The sequence below is a fragment of the Apis cerana genome, linkage group LG4 (genome assembly GCF_029169275.1).
Source record: "Apis cerana isolate GH-2021 linkage group LG4, AcerK_1.0, whole genome shotgun sequence".
Lineage (NCBI taxonomy): Eukaryota > Metazoa > Arthropoda > Insecta > Hymenoptera > Apidae > Apis > Apis cerana.
In genome coordinates this window covers 5,721,362-5,747,230 of record NC_083855.1, presented here as the reverse complement: position 1 = coordinate 5,747,230, position 25,869 = coordinate 5,721,362, and the positions used below count along the sequence as shown (strand labels likewise).

Here is a 25,869-nt window from a genome sequence, read left to right as displayed (position 1 = left end):
ATATATTTATATATATTTAATGTAATTTTATTTTTTGAACAAATTTTTATTTTCCTTTCTTCGATAATTCTTAATAAATTAACATAATGACAAGTAACAATGTATCTTAGGAATATTAAAAAGAAACATTGACTTAACGAATTCATAAATAGTGTATAAATGTCTAAATAAATATATACTCACGTGTATAAATTTCAATATTAAATAAATTATAAAGTTATAATCTTGTGCTTTCATGTAATTTTTTTTGGTTTCAATATTAATTTTAAAGCAATAAATAGTTTGTATTACATTGTATAACATTGAATAATATTTTTATTTTAGATCAAACATAAAATTTAAATTAAACATTACTAAATATCAAAATTTAAATTTAATTAAATTTAATTTGAGATTATTATCATTAATATTATCATTAAAATTAATGTAATAGATCTCTATTGTTTAATTAAATATAATTCAATTTTAAAATATTAATTTTTTTAATTGAAATGAAAATAAATGAAGACTGAAAAAATCAAAATTGAATAAGAATATACATAATGTATTTATATATTTTATAAATTTTACATATATTTAAAATAAATGAAAATAAAATTTCATCTAACTGTAAAAATTTTAAATATTATTCTTTATGGATAAATTATGATTCATTGCATTCACGAATACCCAACAATAAATAATGCGATTGGAATATGTAATATATCTTCATGAACTTTGAAATAATGTGCGAATAAAAATAAATTATTTTTAAATTATATTTTAATATTATAGAATTTTTGAAGCAAAGCGAAAAAGAATGAACAAAATTTTAGTTTTACAAAAATTTTCGAATTATAGAAATTTGATTATATTTCTTGCTATAAAGATCATCTACTCAGAAATATGTAAGATCTTGAAAATATCTTCTCCGAACATATATCTTAAAATAAATCTATTTTTTGAATCAAGATATCTTCAGATATTTTTTTTCCAAAACTTTTAATGCAATCAGCCACAATATTCATACATAATAAAAACTGTATTAAATATAATATTAAAAAGGGAAAAGAAATAATTTGTACATTTCTTTCTTTATCTTAAAATAAAAGAACACAATGAATTTGACAATAATTCATTGAACAATTTAATTTAATTCGAACAAATAAAATTGCGTTATAATCAGGAAGATATTCTTTGATTAAAAGAAGTGGCTCATCAAGAGAATCTATATCAATCAAATTGTGCGAATTGACATGTGAAATAAGATTTATTTTTATATTTGGTTAGATGGTATATTGCGATAATCAAATGATTGATACCGATGCGACATCTCCGCTTCAAGCTATATAAGTATTTAATATGGTTTCAATTGCATATGATAAATTGAAAAAAATATTATAAAATAAGTTTTGTAATATTTAACTGTTTGATTTTAATAAATATTTTTCTTCATAAATCTTCTTTATAAAATCATTTTTCTTCATAATGATCTAACTATATTTATTTGAAATAAATAATATGCGAATGTAAGAAAATTAAATGATGACAAAAAGTATCTTTGTTGTATGCAACAATTATTAAATTCCATATTAAGTTTACAAAAAAAAAAGAATTTATCAAATAAATAAATCTTAAATCATTCATAAATAATAAGAAGAAAGGAACATTTATACAATGATATCTGACATCGTTATCATTTGACCTTATCACTAAAATATAAGAATTCTTCATGAAGAAAATTTGGATATTTGTTATTTATATAGTTGTGATATATTAAACAATAAACATATAAATGTTACAAGTTTACAGATATATCACATTCAAAATGTATTCAAATATATATATATACATACATATATATATATATATATATATATATATATAGAGAGAGAGAGAGAGTTTTTTTTTTGCAATAATTTTTTGTATAAAAATATTATTTAAATTATTACATTATCTAACTATTTTTAATTCATATATAATATGAACAACACTGGAAAGCGCATACAAGCTTCTCAAAATTATATTTATATTTTTATAATTTAATAAAAATAAAAAAATATAAGAGAACATCACTTAATCTGATATTTTATATAATAAGAAAAATATATTAAAAATAATGTTATAAAAAAATATATATAATTTAAAATCCATAACTTTCAATAAGTATCGAAGTTTTATTAAGAATAAGAGGTATTTTATGACTTGAGAGGAAACATAATATATGTAATACATGTCATTTACGTAACTGAGGCCTAAAAATCTAATTATAAAATAGGAAAAAACGTCATTGCCGACAAAATCGGTGCAATCGAGACCGAACTGCAATGCTCTCTCTCGAGATAAGTTTTCTTGGAGAGCCGTTTTCCAATAGTCGCAGAAGGAATGCACACCAGGTGAAGTCTGCATGACGATCGGCCGCGTAAAGGTGCGTTCACATTCAGTAATCGGTCGGTTGTATCAGTTGCGTTCCAACGATGTGCGCAACACGATGAAACGAACCTGCGCATACGCGCGTCTGACTACGGAGAGGGGAGTAAAAAAAGTGGGGACCGAGAGAGCGGGTAGGCTGCGGTGGCGAACGAGCAATGCTGATATGAATGGAATGCGATGCCATTATCGTGGTGTATATACCGATAACTCGATGCCCCGTTCAGCGAACGAAGGTGCTTGTACGGACCAAGCAAAATCTCTTAACTTTCCAACAATTCTATCTTCTTGCACAAATGCATCCTCCATGCTTTTTCTTTTTCGCGTTTTCGAATTTAACAGACTTGCAAAATTAAAATTTGAAAATTATACCATAGAAACTATCTTGAAATTATCTTCATTATAAAATGAAAAAGGATACCAAAAAATATATATATATTTTATAAAATATATATATATATATAAAATATAATTGAAATTATATTTGTGTTTATTAAATGTATAAAAAAATATAGATTTTCTTTATTTTTATATCAACTTTACTATTAGTAGACTTTATACATGATTTAAATTTTTCTATCATTCATGCATTCCGGTCATTCATTCCACTTAATCATTCCACATATTCATTCGTTTGTCGCTTTCACCAACGTTTCAATGGGGCCATTGGACAGTTGTCCAGTGAATATAATCTACATAATCTTCAATATTGGCATGCAATCTTTCATCGTTGAATTTTTCCAAGTATTGATTCTATTTCAATATTTTTTATTAATGCTTTAGAATATTAATTTAAAGAAATATTTTCTTTGTTAATTTAATTTTCTTGTCAATTTAATTCTCATAATGAATAACTTCAATTAGATTATGCAGTTCTAATATTACTTTAATTATATGTATATGTATATCAATAGTTATATTCTGAAGCAATGTTTTTTTATATAGATATGTATATATATTGTGGAAATATTTAAGGTATGTCGTGGAATTTTTTTTATTAAAATTTTACCAATTATAGAAGTTTTAATATAATTAAATTATAATTAAATCATTATTGCAACAAGATATAATATTTTGTTATTTTTTTTTTGATTATATTTATTTGATGTACAATTTATCGAGTATAATATGTTATATAAATTCGTTTTCTTAAATCTATTATGATGTCTATATGTGTATATTTCTTTTTCTTCTTATTTGATATCATCTGCTCCTCATTTGATATTATATATATAAAATAAATATACGGTAATGAAAATAATTGAATGTTAAATGAAAATAATATTTGTGTACTTCCCAACATTCATACGTTTATATTATTAAAAAATTGTTTTAATTTGGGTTGTTTTTATAGTCCCATGATATTACTTTTATATTCATTTCTTCCATCACTTTATTTACTTGTATTTTTTTTATTTTCCTTTTTTTCTTCTATTATCACATCAAGTATTAACTTTGGAATATATTGCTATATTAAAAATAATCAATAAATTCAATCTTAAGTAGAATCAACTTTTGCCAATAGCATCTGTAGCACTATTATATTTTTAGTAAATATAGAAACAATAAATTTTTACAATCCACATTTAACTTTAAAACTTTTTTAAAACCATAAAAAAAAGAAGGAAAAGAAGAAAAAAGTAAAGATAAGAGGACAAAAAAGAATATATTGTAGATGTTTGAAAAAAGAATACAGAATACATTCACATTTTTGTGTCGCCCTTCTGGGAAGAACAGCGTAGAGAAAAAGTTAGAAATCCTGACGAATGTATTCGGTATGCATATCACTTTACCGAGCTCTCCCTTTCGGAGAAATCGGCATCTGATGCTCGTGCATTCCCTTTGAATGAATGTCGAGCGTTATATTGAGATTTCAAAGAAATCGGCATATCACTGAAACAAACATGACCAGATAAAAGCAGCCCTTGGGTCAGTCCGTTACGCGATCGTAATAATGATTCATACTTGATATCCATTTCGGTAATTCTATAATTAATTGCGTTTTTTCAATTTTTTATTATTTAATTTAATTTAAATTTAATTTAACTTAAATTTAATTTTTACTTTATCAATAAAAAAAATCAAATTGATAGAAGTCGAAAAAATAAGTACATTTAATAAATGTTTTAACTTTACAATAATACATAACATTTAAACCTTACAATAAAATTAAAATTTAAAAAAAATCAATTTGATATGTTATTTTTTAAATTTACATAATAATTAAACTTGCATACAACTTAAAAAAAAAATTTTTAAAATTAGATATTTGCTTTAAAATATTTGAAAATAAATTTTCTTAGATTTTTAATTATATATCATAACAAAATAATTTAAAGAATTTGAAAAGAATTTCATTTATAGTATTTATAATAAATTTTTTTAATTTTCTCTGGTTGAATTCTTTTTTTAGTAATAAAATAAAGCTTCAAAAAAAAAAAAAAAAGAAAGAAAATTAGGAAATATTATTAAATTAACCACTGTTGATGAAGAAATGTAATATTCATCGCGACAATAGCGAAATGATGTTTTACGTGAATATTTACAACTTGCTGTGATTCATTGGAAATGATAAGAGACGATCTTGTAAATTTACGAAAAATTCTTGCATTGTCTGTAACTTTTCATGAATTAAAAAAATTCGATGATAACATTAACACATTCAACAATTTAGATAATAGTTCGAGAAAAAAATTATAACAATTGATTAAAATGCATTATTATTGGAATTCCGAGTAAATATTATTTTCTTTCGTTTATAAAGGAAATATTCGTTTATAGATTAAACAATTTAAAAATATTTTTAAATGAGAAATGATAAAATACAATTGATGATTAAATTTTAAATCCTTGAGAGATTGCGATGAGGGAGAAATAATTTTTTTTTTAAAGAAATTATGATAACCAGTAGTCAAGATCGGAATCTGGGATACGTCATTTAGCTTTTAATTATCAAGCCATGATAAGTTTCTGACAATTAATCTTCATGCATTCCTGTATTGATAAAAGACAATCATTTTGTGAGTCAAACTTGTTTCTATAGTTCAAAACACATACACATTCAAGGAAAAAAATGCAAGTTGTCGAGTGCAATTCCATCAATTTTTAATATAATTGTATATGTTTGGCTAAAAATTATATTTTTTATAAAATAATAAAAAGTAAAATATTATAAATTTAATATAATATTAATTTAATTTAATATATTTTTTATTAAATATTAAATATAATATTTAAAGTTAAATATAATAAAATTTTGATTGAAATTAATTTTAATGTTAATTACTAAAATGTTCGATTAAAGAAGTCAATATATTGCAAACATATTTTATAAGTGTAAAAAAAATGACAAAATTATAATATATATTGATAAATTAATATAATTTAAAACAATTTCTACAAACTTTCAATTGTTATAACAATTTTTTTGTCAAAAATTTCTTATCTTTTATTTTGCCTTTTATTCTATAGCAACTAACTAATCCCTAAATTTGATAAGTAACATCTTTAATGATAATTACAAGTATCAAGAATTAATTTTTTCAGCTTCTTGTATAAAACGTGAAAAATTTCCGATATTAAAGTCACTTAATAACATTGTAGTTTGTTTAAATGACTTGATTAGATATCTCGCGAGTATATTATTTTTAGAATCAATCCCGGAACATTTCGAACTTGTTTTTGTCATAGCATAATAAATTATCAAGAATAAAGGAGAAAAAATAAAAATGAAAATTCTTTTTAATTTTTCTCGATTTTTTTTTTGTTTTGATAGTATATAGCATATATAGATGTTATAATATGTAAAATTCTACAATTATTTCGATATTTTTTCTATATTTTTATACAATTATTCAATTTCATTAAAAAAAATTTATATTTTATATTATAAATCTGTAAAATCGATCTCAAATATGATTATCAAAATAAACAATGAGATTCAAAAAAAAAATACAAGAAAAAAAAGATGAAGTAAAAGTAAAAGAAAAAAAAAAGAAGCGTGAAATTCCAATGAGTGTCTAAAAATAATCAGTTACAAAAAGGAATAATAACGCACGTACATATGTATATCTGGTCGCCGAGTAAAAGCGTCGGCCTATTTATGTATCGCATGGTAAAGATGGAATCTCATCTCTTCGCGTGGTAGTTAACATTGTTTGCCCCTGGAAGAGAGGCTAAGGAATGTGAAAAGCTGCGTCGGCAAATGGCGAGCAACATCACAATGATGATTGCTCTCCTTATTTTTCTTTACTTCCAAATTACTATGTCACGTCCATATTTGAGAATATTATCCAAAATCTTCTGCTTACTATTCTTTAAACAAGAAATAAATTGTTTTGTGTTTGTTTGTAGATAAATATGTATATTATGCAGTGAATTTGAAGTTGGTGAATATATGTAACACATGTAATACATACATTTGGAATAATGTGTTACATAAAACATAATAAAAACAAAAATAAAAATGCAAAATCCAAGCCACATTGCTATATAACGATAATATTCTGTGTTTCTTGGTCATCCTATTTCTTTCGCGCGCAAAAGAATAAACGGTATAGTCGATTCGCAGCATCACGGGGGTATCATCCAGAGTATCGAAGGACAGTAGCACATCCGCTCGTGCACACGATCGTACACCCTCGGGAGTCCTCGTAGCTCTTCGTGAATCCGTTCGTGGACCGCCTGGGGGCCCTACGAGCGTAATACCGGTAGCCACTACGCCAAAAGGGTCGCATTCGCACAGGAACAGAGAAAAAAAAAGAAAGATAGAAGTATACAGATAGAGGGAGACAGAATGAAAGAAGCAACCGAGAACGGAATATCCAGAGCCGAGCCTGAGAGAGAATAGGCTGTAGACTTGAGAGAACTGGCATCTTTTCTTCAAGATACATTCAAACTTAAAAAAAGTATATATTTTATCAATATCCTTGAATATATATTTTTTTCCATACTAGATTATACTATTCATGATTTATTTTTCTTTTCTTCTATCTATTCTATTAATGATATTCACAAGTTGAATGAATTTTTTGGATTTATAACACACTTATTATTATCTGAATTTAATTGAAATTTTTATAGACAATATAGAAGCGAAATAATGAGGAATAGATTAAAAGACATCTTGACATATAATTGCTAATTAGAGATCCTAAAATCAAATCTCAAGACAAATTCTTTCATATTTCTCCTATTTTTATTTAAAAAATACAACTTTTTATGTTTATATAAACATCATTTTATGATAAATTTATAATAGATTAAAATCATAATTGTGTATATTGAATTTACAAAAATCTAAAAATCATTCAATCAAGAAATAATTCCATATAATTTAAATTCTAAGTTCTAAATAATTCTAAATAATTCAGATAAAAAAGTTATATCTTAAAAAATAATATTATAAATAACTATTTTAATATACTTTAAAATAAAATAACCATGCATAAATTCTAACCGCGAGCATGTCGTGTAAATTGCGAAGCGTCAAATAGTTTGAAAACTATGAGAACGACCACTAACGATAAGTTAAGCCCATCACTAGCAGTTCCTTTCGTCGTTCTTTGACTATTTTTCTCTTTCTTACTACTCGTCGCTACCTTGCACACTGGGATCCAGCGAAATAAGAATATAACATTAGATGAACAGAGAAAGAACGGAGCGGGGGAGGAGAGAGGAAGTCACTGGCAGCGGCCACTACAGGCACGGAGCCACAGGGGGAAGGAGTGGAGGAAAAGTGAGGAGGGGGACAGGATTCGAACGGACGGGAGACATTCCAATCTCTCGTGGCAAGCTTGCCTGCTTTGCTTCGTTCGCTTGTCTGCTTGTCCGTTTGCCAAGATATCGTCGTCCTAAAGCCGACCCACGCTACATCAAATTACATCGTAACCATATAATCTCATATGATTATTAAAGTCGATTTTGAAGAAAAAAGTATTTCTTAAAAATCTAGATATATGTATATACATCGTATACGTCCTCAAGTAAAGAAGAAATTCGATGATATACGTTCGAACGATGTCCAAGATAATACAGGTTATGTAACATCATTTTAATGATATTCCACTTATAGATACTTTTATATAGAATTCGTTTTTTTTACATATTTACATAAAAAAATTTTTTAAACAAATTTTAAATAAATTTAGAAATTAATTTAAAAAAAATGATCGGAATTTGGTTTTACTAAGTATACCCATGATGATGTCAATAACTACGAAACCGTTATGACGCATATGCAGATGTAAAAGAATGTCCTTGGCGAAATACGTTTGTTATGTATATATATATATATATATAGTAAGTATATAATATTTCGAGCAAAAATATATGTCATATATTTCAGTATTCGATATATATATTTTTTCGACAAATAAACTTGTGCTTGCATAACTAAATAAAGCCAACATTGCTTTGGAACATTAAACTTGTTAATATACTTTAAAATTAACAATCAGACGCCGGCTAATTGTTCTTATTTACTAGGAATGATGATACTTTTTATTTTGCATAGATTAATGTGAACAAGAATATATTGAATATATTGATCAGTGATAATCATCATGAGAAATCTAGTTTGATTATAGAGTAAAATTCCTTATTTTTTAAAAATAAAATTTTCAAATTTAACAAAGTTTCAAACTGCAGAAATTAACAAATTTATGAGTTTTTAAATATTATGAACTAATGTCGAATGTTATTTTATATGTATATTATATATAATGTATGAACATCTGTTCTCCAGTTATATGAATCAATGAAAACAGAAACATAATGTATTAAATTAATGCACTACATAATTCGAAAAATAAAATATATAATTGAATTATAGTCTTGATATTTTAATAAAAAAAAAAATTTTTCTTTAATTGATTATAAATTTAATCCCAATTCCAATTTCTTTATCTAAAATTATTTTTATACAATAAAAAATATTTGATAAGAATAAAAAATTAAAGTTTTGTACGTTGTATAAATAAAATAAAATCAATGAAAATAATTATTTCTAAGTGATTTGCAACATTTCCAAAAATTTGTTGATTAAATTTTTGAAATTTAATCTCAAAAATTTTAATCATATGGAAATTCGAAACAATTTGAATAATATTTCTTTTGAATTCTTTATATTATTAATTTAAATCATCAATAGATTCACAAGTTATCTTCTAATGATATTATAATCAATTTTGTATCTGTTCATGCGAAACGACAAGACGCGACGAGCGATACGAGAATTGAGTGAATAAAAATAAATGTCAATTAAAATTCCATTTGCACATTTTCTGAATTATGAGACATTATAGAAGAAGAAAGAAACTAGCAGAGCATACTACTAGAGAGCATATGAAAAGATTAAGAAAAATATTAAACGCAATGAATCAACAGAGAACGAAGAAAAGATGAGTAATCTATATTATGCAATTTACATTCAAACTTTTGAAAGTTTAATTTTTCACAATGATTTTTTCTTTTTTCTTTAGTTAATAATCAAATAAATTATGATTATTTAAATAAATTTATAATTTTAATTCATTCTACCAATAATTATTAATAATAATTAGTTTAATCTATTAATCTATTAATTATTTATTTATTTTTACATAAATTTTTATTATTCTTTTTTCTCGCTTTTCTGTTCTTTCTATTCACCTTTTAAAATCAAACCAAATTTTTAGTTTTTAATTTGTATTTTTATATTCTTTATGACATACTTTTTTTAAATTACATAAAAAATCTATACTCATTTTATTTTAAATCTACTCAACTAATTAATTAAATATCGTAAAGAACACTAACCCAGTTAGATCAATTATTTAAAATTATTTAAAAAGCGTTAGCGGAAGTATTAACGTACATCCTAGTTTTTTCTGTTGTCTATCTCGATTATGATTTTTACACACACACGCGCGCGCGCGCGCGCACACATACACACACATGTAGAAAATCCAAGAATATATAAATATATAATTTTCTTCAAAAATATTTTATTTACTATATATATATTTCAATATATTTATAATTATTACCAATTATTATATTATAATTATATATTATATATTAATATAATTATATTAAAACAAAATTCTATTTTAGTGTTTTTTTAGTGTTTATTTTTTGAATGTTCAAGTAACAATTATTAGTCAATTAATAGTCAATTAGTCAATTAGTACTAGTACTAATAAAAATAAAAAATTATAACAATTTATTTTAAATAATTTTTTTAGAAATTTTTTAGAATTGAAATTGAATTTCAAATTTGCTGTTGCAATTTATTAATAAATAATAGAGAATTATTATAAAATTTGATTTAATTGGTCTTTATTGGATCACAAATTAAAAAATACCGATCATCCAATCTTTCAATAAACTACCACATTAATCTTCATGATCTTTTTTAAATTTCTCTGTATAAAACTTTCGAAATTTCTAAAGATTATGTCATATGATGTCATTGATATTTTTTAGTTTCATTATTGAGTTATAAAAATTATCACTTAAAAATATTACGGAAATTGTTTATTAAAATTCCGTCACATAATGAATCAAAATTTTGAAAAAAAATTTGTTTTATAATTTTAATTCATATGATATGAACTTGAATATAATATAAATTATTTTAAAGTCTTGTTATATACATATACTTTATATACGAGAAACACCAATGCTAATTAATTGCAATTTTAATCAAAAAGCAACTCATTGCAAATATAATACTTATGTAATTTCTAACAATAAATATAGTCAAATTTTTATATCCTTATAATTATATATAAGTAAAATTTTACTTATTTCATTCTATTGCAAAATAAAAACGTTAAAAAAGCAAAATCTCCATCCACAATCGATGGCTTGTACTGCACTAGATAATTAGAGATATATAAACGTTAATAATTGATGTTATATATGCACAGGCTAATAATGCAAATGGCAACAAATGATCCTCGACAAATTTTTATATGAAAATTGTGACAGAGAGAAAGACAATAAAAGAAAATGCGTAAAAATGCAATAGAAGGAGCAAAAGAGAGAACTATTTATGCTGGAATGCAAGTTCCAGCCAAGCCAATGGCATATACTTGTGATAGCATATTACTTACATGCAACGTGCGTATCTATTTACCTAATGCGTGAAATTTCCAAGGAACGAAGCCTTATGACGAATCCTCATGAAACACGTGTCTCGACGATCGATTACCTTTTGCCCTGACACATGAATTACGTATCGTGGCGGAACGACTACCGGAGAACGACAACTTCCGACCGGAAGTTTTTCGCAATTTCTCGATTCTTTAACATTTGAACCACGTTCTTTATGCAATTTATACTTTTATAATTATTAAAGAAATTAATTTTACGCGATATTATTTTTCTAATTATTTTCTAATTTTTATTTAATATTAAATTGAGCAAAAAGTTATTTTCATTATGTTATTTGTTTTTTAAGTTATTTGCATATAAAATATAAGAAATTTATATAATAGAAAAAGAAAAAAAAATTTACAACCTAATATTTATAAATATAATTTCAAAAAAATAAATATAATAAATATAATTGAAATAATATTGAAAAAATATAATTGAATAAAAATTATTTTTATGACCTTAATACACTCGTCATTCAAAATATTATTATATAAAATATATATATTGAAATATAAATTATATAACTTAATTTTCTTAATCTTTTAAGCGATTAAGAATTAATAGTGATAAAAATTTATTATTGCGAAATCTATACTGATAAATCGTAAACTTTTTTTTTATAATTTTAAATTTTTGATTGAAAATTAACAAAATTCATTATTTATTTGACAATTCTTCAAATTTGAAAATTTCAAATGAAAAAATTTTATTTTGCATGTGTATCATGATTAATCTTTTTCACGTAGAATCTTTTCACGTTTCTCTTCTTCTTTACATCATAAAATACTTTATAAAAATATATGCATATTATGTACATATATTTTAATGAAGAAAAAAAAAAATAAAAAAAATAAGAAACGCGAGACAAGCTATTCTTTAATCTATGAGACGAATTCCTCAAATTACGTTGTCATTTCATTTCAAAAATCTACAGACAATCTCGAAACTAGAATCAAGCCGCGAGCCAATCTTGAAAATCGACGATGACATCACGCGAACAGTATTTCGACCGAAATAAATATACCGTACATCGACATTCTCTCTCTTCCTGACCTGTTCCACGTGAAAAGCCATCTTTCTTTCCTTTTCACGCCCCCCTGCAGAAAATTCATCTGCAAATATCATCTATACTATATATCTATACCATATCATCTATCTATGATATCAATGTTTCCGATGGATTCGCGAACCCCGAAGAAATCGTAAAATAGCTTTTGGAGGATCGCCACAGTCTTATATACTTTTATATATATGATTATTTATATAGAAAATTTTACAATTTTTATATAATTGATAATATAGAAATACAAATAGAAATCTTTTATAATTTTTAAATCATTTTTATAATATTTTTATGATATAAAAAAATATTATAGATTCGTTACATATTAAATATTTTAAACTTGTCTACAGATTTGTAGTACTTCACTTTAATATACATTTCACTAATATTCTCTCGAACCTTGATTTATTCCTAAAAATAAACATGTATTATGAACCGCGTATAATAGTGTTTATTCGAATGGAATCACATCACTACTGCTTCACATTTATGCGGATAATGTAAACTGATCTTTGTGCGTTTCTTCCTAGCAATGTGAAAAAATTTTGCTAAACTATAAATTATATAGAATTGTTTGATTTAAAAAGAATGATTTATTAAAAAGAGTTAGAAATTATCCTATATCATGATTTATTGCATGAAGATTATAATAAAAATATAAAAGAGAAAAAGAATGAAATATAAATTGAAATTGAAAAAGAACTAAATATAGTATAAGTTCCAAAACCAATATAAAATATTCGCAGTGGCAGCAAAAATTTTGCATATTTGGCATTATGGAAATTCACTTCTGCTAATAGATTAAAATAAAATATTGTCAAAATGTATTTCCTAACATTTTTAAATAACTAATCTTTTTTTAACTAATCATATATTCAATTTTATTCTCTTAAGATTTTTACATTTTTTTCAAGATAAAATGCATTAATTTATTATTCATTAATTATTACTATTCATTACAGTAGTATAATAACAATCTATAAATTTCATAATCAAAAATAATATTCAAAACACAATTCGACATGATTCGAGAAAAAAAATTATTTAATTCATTGTTAATTGTATAATCTAGCGACAAATATTAATACAAACAGATGAGAGGAAACAGTTAGTGACCGGAAGTAACATGATTTCTCACGAAATAACTTCCTGTGTAGAGATTCTACCACCCCTCGTTTAAAAGTTTATCGTTCCCTCGTTGTTCATAATCTCAACTAACGGAGGTTATCGACATAAGAATTGGAGGGACAAAAAATGCAATAAATATTGCAGTATTCATCATGTTACTATCTCGTTAATTTTTCATCGTAATAAAAATTAATACACGAGTAATTGAAAATTTTTGCAATATTCAAATGAATTGAAGTCAGAATTATATAGAAGTTCCAATATTTACAAATTTTGAGAACATTAAAAAAATTTTAAATATATCAACATAAACTTATACTAGTTATACACATATTATATTATATTATATTGATTAAAATGTAACAAGTGATCAATTATTTTTCAACTGTTATTTTTAGAATGGACAAGGACTAGTAAGGAATTTCTGTTTCGTAACAGAAAAACATCTGGATTTGATTTCTACTGTTGAAAATATGTATAACATTTTCTAATCTTTCTTAAGAAAAAACTTCTCAATTCTACATGAATACGTAATTTTCTTTCCATAAATAAGTAGACGATATAATAATATAATTTACTTCTAAATGAAGAAGTTAATTTTGCTTAAGTTTATTTTTTACATACGAGCCAAAGTTAAATTAAATGCCAATTCGAATATAATAATATCTCAGGCATTTCGATTTACAATATTGTTCTTCACGAACGTATCAATTTTCCTAGAATGTATCACTCGATAAAGTATCATATTTTACTATATGTATAATTAATGGTTTTAACTTGAACTATATTAAAGGAATTGACATTTCTATTAAATATCCATTTCCATAGACGATTCAGACATATTTAAGAATGATAAAAAAAAAAATTATCATGTGAAAAATTTTTTCAAAACTTACCTCGAGTACGTCTTGTGCCGTCTGAAGATATTCTCGAAGCATGGCTTCCTGAATGGCTCGCCATTCTTGCCTTGGATCTTCGAGTTGAGTCGTCTCTGAAATTTTTTTATTTAATTACATAAAATAAAATAAATGAAAGAAATGAAAAATTAAAAATATATCTTAAATTTCTATAACGATAATTTTATTCTTATAATTGCATTATTTCTTTTATGCTATATTTCATATAGCATAAAGATAAAATTTTTTTGATTTATGAGAAATTAAATTTATTATATATATATATATATATATATATATATATATATATATAAATATTCAAAAATATACTTTTTTTCAAATTTTTTGCATATCAATAAAAAAATTATTTAATACAATATTTAATATAATTATTTAATACAATATTATAACAATGGATTTATATTATAAGTTAATTTATCTATATTATAAATATAATGTCGAATCGAATTATTTGATCATATAATGATAAAAAAAAAATCTTTTTAAATTTACAATTTTTAATATAATTTGGTGTAATTGAACAAAGAAATATTTTTGATACAATACTCACGATTGACATGATTAATATAATATGCACCCACGTGTTTGTCATAAGCTTCCTCCCATCCAAGTGGAAGTTCGTTTCCGATACAGTCTGCAAATGTTTGAGGTTTTGTAAATCTGCAATTAAAAAAAAAAAAAAATCTTTAATTCACATTTAATATAAATATTTAATTCACAATTAAATATAAATATTTAAAACATTCAATGCGAAATCTCATCATTATTAGAAATTTTTTTAAATTTATTTATAGCAAATTTTAATATTTATAAATAAATAGATTATCTGATTCTAATTTTAAAATAAATCAACTTTTAACTTGACTTTTTAATTTATATTTAAATTTTTTTCCTTGAAATATTTTTCCCTTTTTTGTGAATCATTAAAATAATGACATATTTGTTTCTAATTTATATTATTAAATATATATATTTTTACATTTATTGTGCATTGATTGTATCTTTATATCGATAACGATTGTTTTCATATTTTAATGACAATGGCATCAAGAAATACCGACGAGACAAGACTATGATGTAATCCAAAAAGATTTCGAAGGCTTCACAAAGGAATTCATCAATAAAAACTAACCTTAATTTAAAAAATTTATTTAATATCGAAAAACCATAAAATTGAACTTGTAGTTCTCCATATTATATACGTTATTAAATTATCGATTTTTAAAATTTTTGCCTTTAAAATATTTTTTCTTTATTCTTCTTTTTTAATTAATTATTTTCTTTTTCTGTTCTGAAAATCCCATCAATAATTAGACAATAGCAATTAATTAGATAATTAATTAAAAAAATAGCATTAACTACTAAATATACTAAATAATAACTAATAATAATATTAAATAAAAAATTACTTGGACCAAATGCTGTTATATTTTTATATATATGTATACGCACAACGAGATTATATCTTGCATACAAAATAATCTGACCTCCAGAGGCCAGCGACCAACTCGAGTTTATCGTGTCGAAAGTGAAATGGAATCGGTAATCGGCACAAGAATGCGAATACCAACAAGTATATATTACAATGCTGGCAAGAGAAAGAAAGAGAGATTGCACATGTTTGAGTAATTTTTTTTTATCATCGAATTTTTTCTGTCCTTCACTCAAAATGAATATTACTATTACTATTACTTAATTTTTAATACTATAACTATTAATTCGTTTCTATTATATTTCTTTGCTAATACCACAATAATTTCGTTGCCTTGAAATTTTTTTATTTTTATCATATGCATACTTTCTACATTTAATATCATGATAGCGTGTGAACAATGATGTTGTTTATTTCATATTAAATCATGTATATACATATAATATATTTAAGTATGTATGTATATCTGTCATTAACGTAAAAATATTTAAAAACTAAAAATTGTACTACATTTAAATAATTGTTTTTTTACAATAATTTTTATATAGATACAATTTTTTAAAAATTTCAAAAAGCGTAATATTTTATCATTAATAATGGAACATATAATAGTGGAAAATATAATATATATATATAACAAATAATAATGGAAAATTTGCAATATTAAAAAGATTTTATTAACAAATTGTTTTTTATTCTTTGACGATAAAAAATTTTTTTTTATGCTTTGAAAATAATTGTTATTTATAATTTTAGCTTATGATTTTTGTGACATGAAGAATCAAGATTTATTTCAAATTTATTTCAAATTTAAAAATATAATATACGATTTAAATAATAAATTAAATAACTCATGAATAATTATTAACATATTCTTATTTATTCCATATATAAAAACGATTTTCTTTATTTAATAACAATTTTTTATTTAAATATTATTTTTGCACACATATCCAATATAATTCTTATTCATTAATATGTAAAAAAATAATTTGCATTATATATTTCTTTATTATTTCTACATACAAACATTTTTATTTTTATATGGATTGTGATCGTAAGTATATATAATGTAAGTTATTTTCATTAAAATGAATTTGTAAATTTAACTATTTATCTTTTCAATACATTTATTTATTATCATTATATTAATTGTTATAAAATGAAAATAATAAAAAAAACAAGCTAAAGTTTTTTCGAAACTTTTGTTTTTGCTACAATATTACAATATATCACAACATGAAATGAAGTACTTAAGTACTTAGAAAATTGTACACATACTAAACAACAAGAAATCATGGTAAATAATATAAAAACTTTGAAAATATTAATTGACGATTGAGAATTTCAATGACAATTTCTTAATTCCTTTTCCGCCGCGTGATTCACGTTTTAATGTGCCCTTGGCCTTACCGCGGCATGTCCTACAATACGAAGGAGGAAGAAGGAGGGTCAAGAATGTACATCATGACGAAGGAATAACGTGGACAAGAGAGGAAGGAGCCAGTTGAAGGGGAGGACGACATTGGAGACGTAACAGAAACGGCAATCTAAGAAAAAGGAAACTTAACTTTGGGACAAATCAAATGTTAAAAATTGCATAAATACAATTCTGCATCGATAATTATGCTACATACAATCTGCAAAGTGCAATAATAATAATAAAATCCTTTCTTACAAGTTTACGATTTTCTTTATGAAGTAAATCAGTAATAATAAATAGTTAGAAAGTTTATATTGACAAAATTTATAAATATTTCAACATTAAAATTATCGATTCTAGATAAAATATTATCGATTTAAATAAAATATTATTATGAAAATAGATGATAATTTTTTTATCTGAATAAAATATAATTCATTTTTTCAAATACATTTTTTCAATTTGTCATCTTATCATCATTTACATTATAGAAAAAATTACGCGTTAATAACTTACAATATTAAAACATAATATTTCGATATAACACAGAATTTATGAACTTATGTAAGCTTTTTATCCTAATATATGATATATCATAACAAAAAGAGAAAAATGCAATATAGATTTTATTTTTGACAATGAAATATCTCTTTATATAACAATAAATATCCTTTTTTTGCATCGTTATAAAACACAAAAAAATGAACATATCATCAATGACAATATGGTATTGTTACATCGAGACAATAAACATGTATATCGCTAATGTAACGCTACACTATCAACATACCACTTGTTAGAAATTTCAAAGGCTGCGTTTATGATACATTCACCTGACTACTAATCTTCTACGAAGGAAGCTGAGAAGTGATGTTTACCAAGGGAAATTACAACAGAAGTCATGACAACGACAGGAAGCATAAAATAACTATTACTATCACGTCTGTTTCAATTATACTAGATGTATTGCAAACTCATGAAATAGAATGGCGAACTGATGAAAACATTATATTACTATAGATTGATTATTGAATTCGATTCTTCAATTCTTTTAAATAATATCTATACGAAAAGGAAATAGAATATCTTGTTTCAAAGTAAATGAGAATAAAAAAAAAATACAATATTTTAATTTAATATTTTATATATAAAAAGAATTACGTATAACATGTAATATATATAAAATTAATTTACTTTAGATCTATTTTACATTAAATAATTTAAAGAATCAATTTACATAAAAAAATTTTAAGCTTTCATTAAAAAAAAAATATAATTTCATTTCATTTATGATAAAAAATACTAATATAATAAATTATATTGAAGTACAAAATTTTTTTCTAATTTTTCGTAGGATAGGAATTATAATCTCCATTTATTTATTAGATATATATAAGATATTAATTTATTAGTAACATTTAATAAAATACTGATATACATATATCTCATGTATACGTTTATCTTGTTGTTAGTTGAAAAGAAGAAATATCCCGCAATATACTATGTATATCAGGCATTTTTAATCTACGATGATGATATCAAATGAAATGAACTTGTCAAATGATAATAAAGATTTCTAATATAAAAAATAACTACACAAAAATTAAAAAGATTAGATTCGTATTTCTTTAATTTTGTATATCATCAAATATTCATTTTTTAAATATCTAAATATTTTTTAGCAAAATAATTATGTCAAAATGAAAGAATTATAATATACAACAAATATTTTATTTTTAATATTAATCTTTTCATTTTATAATTTATTAATAATAAAAATTTAAAAATTGAAAAAAATGAGACTAAAATCGATCATTTATGATAAAAAAATCGAAATTTAATATCAATATAACTCAATTAAAGTTCAAAGTTTTGTATTTTATCAGAAAAAAAAAGAAATAAAAAAAGAATTTGATTAAATATTCCTTATTATTTTCCTATTATTAATATTTATTTCATTTAATTTCATCTAATTAAATTTCAGTTAAAAAATCAACGGAAAAAAAAGCATTAAAAAAATTTAAAATATACTTTGATATTATCGATATTAAATTTAATTTTTCATTCTCACAGTTATGTAGATATAGTTAAAATAATAAATAAGATTCTTATCAGAAGCTAATGTTATAGTTACATATCTCTAAAAATATAAATATAAAAAGAATCGGAATTAAAATTAAAAATGTTATCAAATCTGAATATTTTATGTCAATAAAAATATGATATCTATTTCTAAAATAAAAAGAAACGTAAATTAGAATGAAAATTATTCAATCATTAAATTTCATCAGTTTCGCTTCTGTTTAAGAGTATTGGAAAGCAGATGTGATTATTTATTTCGTTTTTGTATATTTTTTTTATTATTTGACTAGATGAAACACACAGTCCTAAATATAATGTCAATTATGTACAAACATATATACATGGGTATGTAAATTGCGTAAGTATTGTTCTTCGACTATATATCTAGCTTCGATACCTAGCAAGAGCATTATTTGAATATTAACGGGTACTATCGAATATCGATCACATTTTCGTATTGTTATCTGTTCAACCTATTTTTATAAATTAATTCGAATTGATTTATTATTAACTGAATATCATAAGCTTTTATATAAAAAAAAATGAGACAAACAATCTGGTTTAATGTTTTTAATTAAACACTATGATGATATTTATTTGTATATAATTATATTATGTATATGCTATAACTTTGAATATTTATTCTATAATCTAATATTTTATATTTTATACTTATTTTCATTTTATTTTAAGTGAAAATAAACAATCAAAAAAAAAATGTTAAGTGACCATTAAAATCGTTTATAATTTTATTAAAATATTATTATATCGTTAAATCTAATGAAAAAAAAAATAATTGAATGAGTCTATATATGCATATATGTGCAAAAAAATTTATTTAAAACACTGTAATTCTAAACATTGTAATCACTAATAATTTCTTATCTGAATTCTTCTATCTTTTTTAAATGAAATATTTGTTACTTCACTGATTTTTGCTTCAATATTAGAGTTGAATGATCGTATACATGATATATTTCTAAAATGAATTTTTCAATATTTTATTTTGAAAAAAATTTATTATATTATTATATTATATATATTATATATATATTAACATATTTTTCGTTAGTTCATTTAGATTTAAAAAGTTTTAGTGTTAAAAGTTTATCAGAATAAATAATAAGCGATAGTAAAAGATAATTAATCTAGTTGATGAAAATATACAAAAACGAATTGAAAGCATTTAATTGCGACGGGCAAGAAAAATATTCTACGATCGGTCACGTAGAGGCCGGTTAAGCATATAAATTGTGATTACGAATGATAGTTGAAAATATTTCTAACGACATAATGACTGTTTGCGTTGATGGCGAGACGGTCGAGTTGCCGAGTCGTTTTGAAACGTGTTCGAGCGTAAAAATTCCAAGAAGAAAATAATGGTACTCAGCTTACAGGAATCTCCTTGCCTTCATTCTCTGTACGTGGATGTGTCACAGCCTAGGAATGTCTCGAATTTCCAAGTTTGGGAACACAGCCTCGTAATTCGTGCCATGGCTTTGGTCACGCATATGTATATGCAATATCACGCTGTCCGTCCCTTTATTTCTTTGCACCACAATGACAACTTCGTAAATTATATCAGAAAAATTTGTCAAATTCAATTTCATTGCAATATTCATCATTAATCAATATTTTTATAAATTCGTTAAAACAAATATTTTTTCTTCTTTAATTAAGAAAGATAAAAAATTTATTTCAAACTATTTTATTTCTATTAATTTATTTATAATAGCATAAGATAAAACTGAGAAAAATAAACACTATTTTCTTAATGTTTCTTTGTATAATGAATATAAAATTTCAAAAATTTTAATACAATCTGCCTTTCTAAATATTTTACAACTTTTGCTTAGAATAATTTTTCAAAATCCAAATTATTATTTTTGAAAAAATATAGTACATTAATATTTTTTTAAATTAGAAATATTGCACAATACAGCCGAGAAACAATTGCTGTCTCTTTTTTTCATGAATATTATAATCCTCGTATAAAAAAATAATTTGTTTCATTTTATATAAATGTAATCAAATAATTAAGATCATATTCAACAATCGAATTTCAAAAAAGAATTTAAAAAATCAATTATATACTTATAAATCTATAAACAATCGCATACTAATCATAAATAATCATAATCATAAATTCACGAAATAATATTATATGTATATACAAATGGCTAGCATCTGCTCGACATCGAATTCCAACCAAAAGAATGTGAGGGAGAGGAAGAGGGGCAGAGAGAGCAGTTGTGGGCATGCGCGCGCGCAAGAGATCGAAAGAATTTTCCTAAACACAGATGTCGAGCAAATGCTACACCACATTGCAGTGCGTAAGGAAGTGGGAAAACTGGACGAATGAAATGAACGCGAGTTCGATTCGAAAAAGAATCAGAGCTGAGAGGCAGTGAGAGGAACTAAATAATTTCAGAGAACGAAATTTCGAGATTTCGAGGAACGCGAAAGTCGCCAGTATACGAAATAATCGTACACCGAGTTCTGTTGTTCGCGTGCCAAATGTGCAAACGAAAACAGCAGCAAACGTAAATCGTGTAACTTGTGCTCAAATTTTCGAACGATAATTTGAATGAACAAATATTGATTTTATATCAGTGATATTTAAAATATAAAATATATGTATAATTTTTAATTTGTATTATTTTTATATATAGATATAAAAGATATAAAGTCAAACACTGATGATATTAATTATATTTTAAATTGATTAAACAAGAAATTATTTAAATATTAAATATTGTGTAATTAATTATGAATTATTTATTGCGATTTATAAATATGTAAACAATATCTTCGTAACAAAATTTAATATTTAATTCAATTATTAATACATTATTATTCATATATATATATATATATATATATATATATATATATAAAATGTAATATTTTATATATCTAAAATATATTTTCAAATAACATATTTTAATTTCTTACACAATATTTTATAAAATTTCTATATAAAATTTTTTATAAGTATCATCAAATAGATATGTATATTATTTCGAAAGAAAAAAAAATCAAATGAAAAAAAAAATATGCATAACGAGATTGATGCTTAATAGCAACATCAAAATCAGAAGAATAATACCCTTGTACCAAAGTCTATTTTTAGGTACGGGTCAGTTGCATGTAGTAGATACATATATAATACATACATATACCGGTTAACCCCGTAAGATGGTTCCACTTACATCACATCGCTTTGCGATTACACGTATACATATTAATCTAAACTACGTGAACACGTGGAACACTATGCTATGTAAGCCAGTTTTATAACAAGATTTTAGCTTTTTGCTCGATAATAAGCATTATTTGCTGGATCAATTATGAGACTAAAACTTTACTTATTTATTCGTTATTTTGACAAAATCAAAAAAAAATATTTTATATAATTTTGTATATTAAGAATATTAATATTACATTCCAATATCGAATAAATAATTGAGAAATTAATTAAAGAAATTGATTCAAATATAATTCAATCTGTAAATTATTATACCACATGTATTAATTAGTATTTAATAATTAGTATTAAGATTAATCAATTAAAAGAAAAATGTTCAAATTATATACATTTTTATTAAATTTTTATTAAATTTATTAAATTTATAAAATTTATAATATTTATTAAATTTTATATATTTATATAAAAAAATAAATGTATTTATACAAAAATAAATTTTATATCGTAATAATAAAATAATAATAAAAAAATAATGTCAAATTATATATATACGTTTTTATATATTCATTTATATAAAAAAATAAATTTATTTATACGAAAATAAATAAATTTTATACTATAATAGTAAAAATTTATTATCAGATTCAATGTAAGAAATTTTGTTTTTAATTGCAATAATTGCTATGAATTAAAAATATAATAATTATTAAAATGGAATTTTATCATCAAAATGCTGAAATGAATAATAGTTTTATTTTCGCATGCGACCATGATCACCAGATTTCTCAAGTTTTTCATCGAGAACGCGGCGGCCCTGGCGACTGGAATGCGGGCGCGGCGAGTCCTCGGTGTATGAATATACGCATACACATAGTTGATACACACATTTAAGAAACTTAAGGGGCACTCACATAAGGGCAATATAATTTCAAAAATAAAAAATATTTCACGTTCCTATTTATATGTATCTATGAATTATATATGTTAATTATTAAAATAAAAAATTTCGTTCGCTATGTATAAATTCGTAAAAAATATGATCTTTAAATAAAATAAAGCAAATGCATAAAGCACATATAATTTCATATATGTACACTCGCTATTTTAGCACGTGTACGCATGCATATAACATATACATAGAAAATGGCGTACCTGTCTCTAGGATCGATCCACGTTGTTTTTCTTGTGTTATGATCGATGAAATACACTTTTCCATCAAAATCTTGTGCGACGTCCCACCCTTCCGGAAGCGGTATCTCCCCATTCCGTCTCCTTGGCATATTTCACTGCGCTCTAAATCCATCCAAAACTCTCTATCACCGACCAGTCGACAGGCACATATCTGTGCGCGCGAGCACATACTCCCCGTGCCACATACACGCTGTATTGATGAAAGAGAAAGAAAGATAGCCATGTAAGATAGACAAAGAGAAACATTCGAACATTGGTAAAGAGAAGACACACAATAGTAATACACACTGATATATCAATATACAGTAGAATGGAGATAGAAAGGATGTATTGCATACCACTACGCACACATGCATAATATACGTACACACGCACATATACATTCCATCAAAAAGAAAGAGAAAAAAGAAAAAGACAGAGAAGGAAAGAATGTGTGTGGTGTGTGTGTGTGTGTGACAGAGAGAGAGAGAGAGAGAAGGAAACGTCACATGTATATATATATATATATATATATATATATATATATATATATATATATATATATGTACATTCATATAATATATATAATATATATAATATATATAATACTATATATAATAGTAGCATACCTTGTCGCTTATACACGCGCGCACACACATACACATCATATATCACATACGCGCGCATTCTCTCTCTTTCTTTTCTTCATATACTAATCCGCCATCATGAATACCTCATTATCATGAGCGGAGTGACGTCAGAGTCCCCGCCTTCAGATTCCTCTCGAGCGGAATTCCACCGTTAACATAGCTGGCCGTCAAAGAAAAGTCCACTGTTGATATCTTGTCTTGAGACGATACTATGGTTCTACATTTGTATGGGAACATATATAAATGCTCGTTACATTATTGTAACACTTTTTTCTTTAAATTGCGCACTGTCACTTCGTATAGCAGGAAAAAAAAGCACAAAATTTTTTAAATTACTTTCTTCACACCACTAAAAAAATTTAGTAAAAGAAAAACACTTTCACTGTTCTTGTCATCTCACTTATAGAGCACTTTTATTTACACTCTTATCCTCTATTTATCTCGACCTTGATTTTACATATCACGTGTAATGTTTTTTTTACATCATTTTTCGATTTTTATTGTTCTCACGCAATTATAATACTTTTACACTATCAAAAAGTAGGTTCACTTTAAATATATTTATAACATTATTCTGATACATAAATACCAAACATTTGCAAATATAATTCAGATGTAGATTCCATTGATAAATTTAAAGACAAAAACTGGTAAATTGTTCCGGCATGTAGGAATCACGTTGTTCTCCTTTTCGAGTAGCAGAAAGGACTTTCTGAGAGTAGAGACAGGGCAGCATCTGCGGCTGCGACCCGCTTTAAGAAATGCACACTAATGCCGGTACTGTCGCATACTTACATTTCACTATGCTCCCTTTTTCTTCTTCCATTAAACTTTGTTTTCGTCATTTGTAAAAGGCACTGCGAATCAATGCGACGTTTCTTTGAAAGAATATTAGAATTCACCTTATGTTCCCCACGTTATTTCATTCCGTTTTTACTTACACAGCAGGACACTGTTACGATTACTGCAAGACACTTTTGCTTGTTCATATGTCGAATTAAACATGGCTTCGTAAGAATTGCACACTTTGTCAAGTCCGTTGTTTCAAGTGCAAAGAATACGCGCAAACTACTCTTTCATTTCAACGATATTACAACCTCGCGCCAACTACAAGCATGTTGAGTGTTTGAAACATGCCACTGAACGTTCATACCGTGTGCGCTTGGCAATGCTTCTCACTCACTCTCTCTTCCTCTTCGCCTTAACACGTACATCGATGAGAACCGAACGTAATCCCTTCCCA

The 25,869-nt window shown here is 24.4% G+C and overlaps 1 protein-coding gene and 1 long non-coding RNA gene across 3 annotated transcripts in view; one reads left to right on the top strand and one right to left on the bottom strand.

Annotated features, from left to right (window-relative positions):
* The window catches only part of LOC108003368 (protein kibra), a 39,720-nt gene extending 13,917 nt beyond the window's left edge, over window positions 1–25,803 (bottom strand). Inside the window, exons 1-4 of one of the 2 annotated variants that reach the window (XM_062073830.1) lie at window positions 24,710–24,852; window positions 23,959–24,099; window positions 15,212–15,321; window positions 14,641–14,735 (exon numbers count right to left, since the gene is read on the bottom strand). In XM_062073830.1, the coding sequence (XP_061929814.1) occupies window positions 14,641–14,735; window positions 15,212–15,321; window positions 23,959–24,086 (333 nt within the window). In that variant the 5' untranslated portion in view covers window positions 24,087–24,099; window positions 24,710–24,852. Of the gene's footprint in view, window positions 1–14,640; window positions 14,736–15,211; window positions 15,322–23,958; window positions 24,100–24,709 lie in introns of both variants that reach the window. The other variant, XM_062073831.1, reaches the window with a different exon arrangement.
* On the top strand, window positions 6,620–9,278 carry LOC108003394 (uncharacterized). The gene is made up of 2 exons (XR_003698962.2): window positions 6,620–7,316; window positions 8,051–9,278. It is a non-coding gene; the product is annotated as an uncharacterized LOC108003394 (long non-coding RNA).
* Window positions 25,804–25,869: the final 66 nt, after the last annotated feature.